The 2486-nt window shown below is 39.1% G+C and overlaps 1 protein-coding gene across 1 annotated transcript in view; it reads right to left on the reverse strand.

Annotated features, from left to right (window-relative positions):
* The window catches only part of SARC_02575 (hypothetical protein), a 5608-nt gene that overhangs the window by 1782 nt on the left and 1340 nt on the right, over positions 1-2486 (reverse strand). The window contains exons 3-5 of the mRNA XM_014303667.1: positions 2316-2401; positions 1543-1715; positions 505-589 (exon numbers count right to left, since the gene is read on the reverse strand). Of these exons, the coding sequence (XP_014159142.1) occupies positions 505-589; positions 1543-1715; positions 2316-2401 (344 nt within the window). The remainder of the gene's footprint in view (positions 1-504; positions 590-1542; positions 1716-2315; positions 2402-2486) is intronic.

A 2486-nucleotide genomic window follows, 5' to 3' on the forward strand; every position in this document is an offset into this window, starting at 1 on the left:
TGCATATATACGTCTGTGATGAAGTGTCAAGTTTACGTATATGATGTGTATCGAATGCACCTGAATGTCCCCATTCGATAATGTTCCTGAACATAATTCGATAGTGGAAGGCAGCCCAAAATATATAAAAGAGCTGAAACTACCTTTATTTTTTTACAAACACATACACACATATACAAACAATTCGGAAAGATACATGAACTATTGCTGCTTATGATGAGAAAGGAAGCCTAGATACACAAGTATTACCCAACATACAAGCATAAACACACTCCCATTTTTACCATACATACAGCTCTAAAAGGTCATTAAAATAGTGATAACTATAAATATTCCCGTGATAACACACGACGCAGTCATTGTCGCAGGCCAATACAATACTCATACGTACAACCATCATCGAATAAAACTCCAGTACCATCCCCAAAGACCACATCAGAATCCTTCAAGTGGAAACACGCGAGCCAATGTATACAATGTACGTATATGCATCTCCCAACTTACGCCAAGAATGCCTTGAGATGACTCAGCAGTATTTCCAACGAATCGTTCTTGATGTCGGTGTGTGCCAGGAGGTGCGGCAGTTTTACTGTGGGTAGTCAGTTTACGATGGACATATGCCCATGTGGTGAGATTGTAGCGTGCACACACGTCTGAATGTGCTTAAGACGGTCAACCTTCATATTTACACCATTCTCTGTGGCTGTTACTGTTTGCCGATATATGTGCAAGTGATTCTATCATGATACCAAATGTGGGTAGGCAGAGGTACAGTAATGCGTGCGGTATATGTCAATGGGAGGTTAGGAGAGAGTGCAAGCACACAGGCGCATTGTAGTAGTGTAAACTCCACAGAATCACATGTGTAACCTAATTTCATACATAAGCCAATGTACAACCCAATTTCATATAGAATCAGATGTATAATTCGAATTCATGCCACATCAAATGTGTAACCCAATTTCGTACATAAGCTGATGTACAACTCAATTTCATATAGAATTAGATGTATAACTCAAATTCATGCGAAAGCAAATGTATAACCCGATTTCATACAGAATCTAATGTATAACCAAATTTTAAACAGAATCAAATGTACAGCCAAATTTCATACAGAATCAAATGAATAACCAAATTTTAAACAGAATCAAATGTATAACCCAATTTCATACATAATCAAATATAATAAAATATATATCCCAATTTCATACAGAATCAAATGCGTAACATATTTTCTGTGGTGAGAATTGGCGTACATCAGAGTGAAAGTGATAATAAAATAGCGAGCAATAGGTTTCTTCTGCTTGAAATCAAGGCAAAGGCATGTATGTGTATAGACGCGCATCTAAACATGTGCACTTAGACACATGCAATACTTTACACATACACAAAAACATAGAAATGCGTAGAGTATGATCCAGCTTAGTGTAAATTTACAATGGGATAAGATGGGAGAGACTATATCTCATGAAAGCCACAGACACATCCACAGGCACGCGCACTAACTTATATATGTATATATATATATATTATCACACATACCGAATAAGCGCAGTAGATGCTCAGCCCCATACACATCACACACATCGCCGTTGGTACAGTCCTTCACCGAGTCTTCGTACTGCGGTCTCTCGAAGTCGTAGAGCAGCAGTGTGCCTAAGGAGTGCTCAAAGTACGTCTTAATACCTGCGAGTAACTCCTGCACAACATCATCGCTGTAGAGTAACGTAAGACACGGGAAAATGTATATATACATATATATGAATACTTCATATACATATTTGTATATATTGGACAATCCGGTCCAATCACAGCTAATTCAGGTTCGCCCCGAGATTCGGGTGTATATTTGTTTATCAACCGATAGATACGTGTTTATGTGCTATACTCCGTTATCAACAACAGCAACCGGGGCCTTAGAGTTTAACCATACGCATTCAAAAGTTTAGTTCTACTGTTTCAGTCCTTCAGTTTAGTACTTTGGTATTGCAACATGTGTATACATGAGTCCTATGGGTAGATGCTATCATGTACAAAGAAATCCTGAGAGTATATACAGTGAGTGACAACACTCCAATAGCAGTACCAGGAAACTATTCACACAGTTCATCTGGTACATTGTATGCATATGGTACGTCACTCTAGCAAACGAAGCAAGTCATTGCAATAGAACAACCACAACACAGAACTAGTTGTCAGCCTTTCACAGCTATACTCACATCACCAACTGCATGCGTCACACTAGCAAGCGAAGGAAGTCATTGCAATAGAACAACCACAACATAAAATTAATGGTAAGTTCGTCACAGCCATACTCTATCGCCAGCTTCTTCTTCTTCCCATGTTTGTTGAAGCCCTCGAGTATCTTCGTGATGTTCGGTGTGCGGGGCAGCGGGACCAGCTGACGAAACAACCGATATGAACCGTAACGTAAGTACGAAGGCGATGAAGTAATAGGCCAGCGACGTTATATATATATATATATA

This window comes from Sphaeroforma arctica, assembly GCF_001186125.1.
Source record: "Sphaeroforma arctica JP610 unplaced genomic scaffold supercont1.117, whole genome shotgun sequence".
Classification (NCBI taxonomy): Eukaryota; class Ichthyosporea; order Ichthyophonida; genus Sphaeroforma; species Sphaeroforma arctica.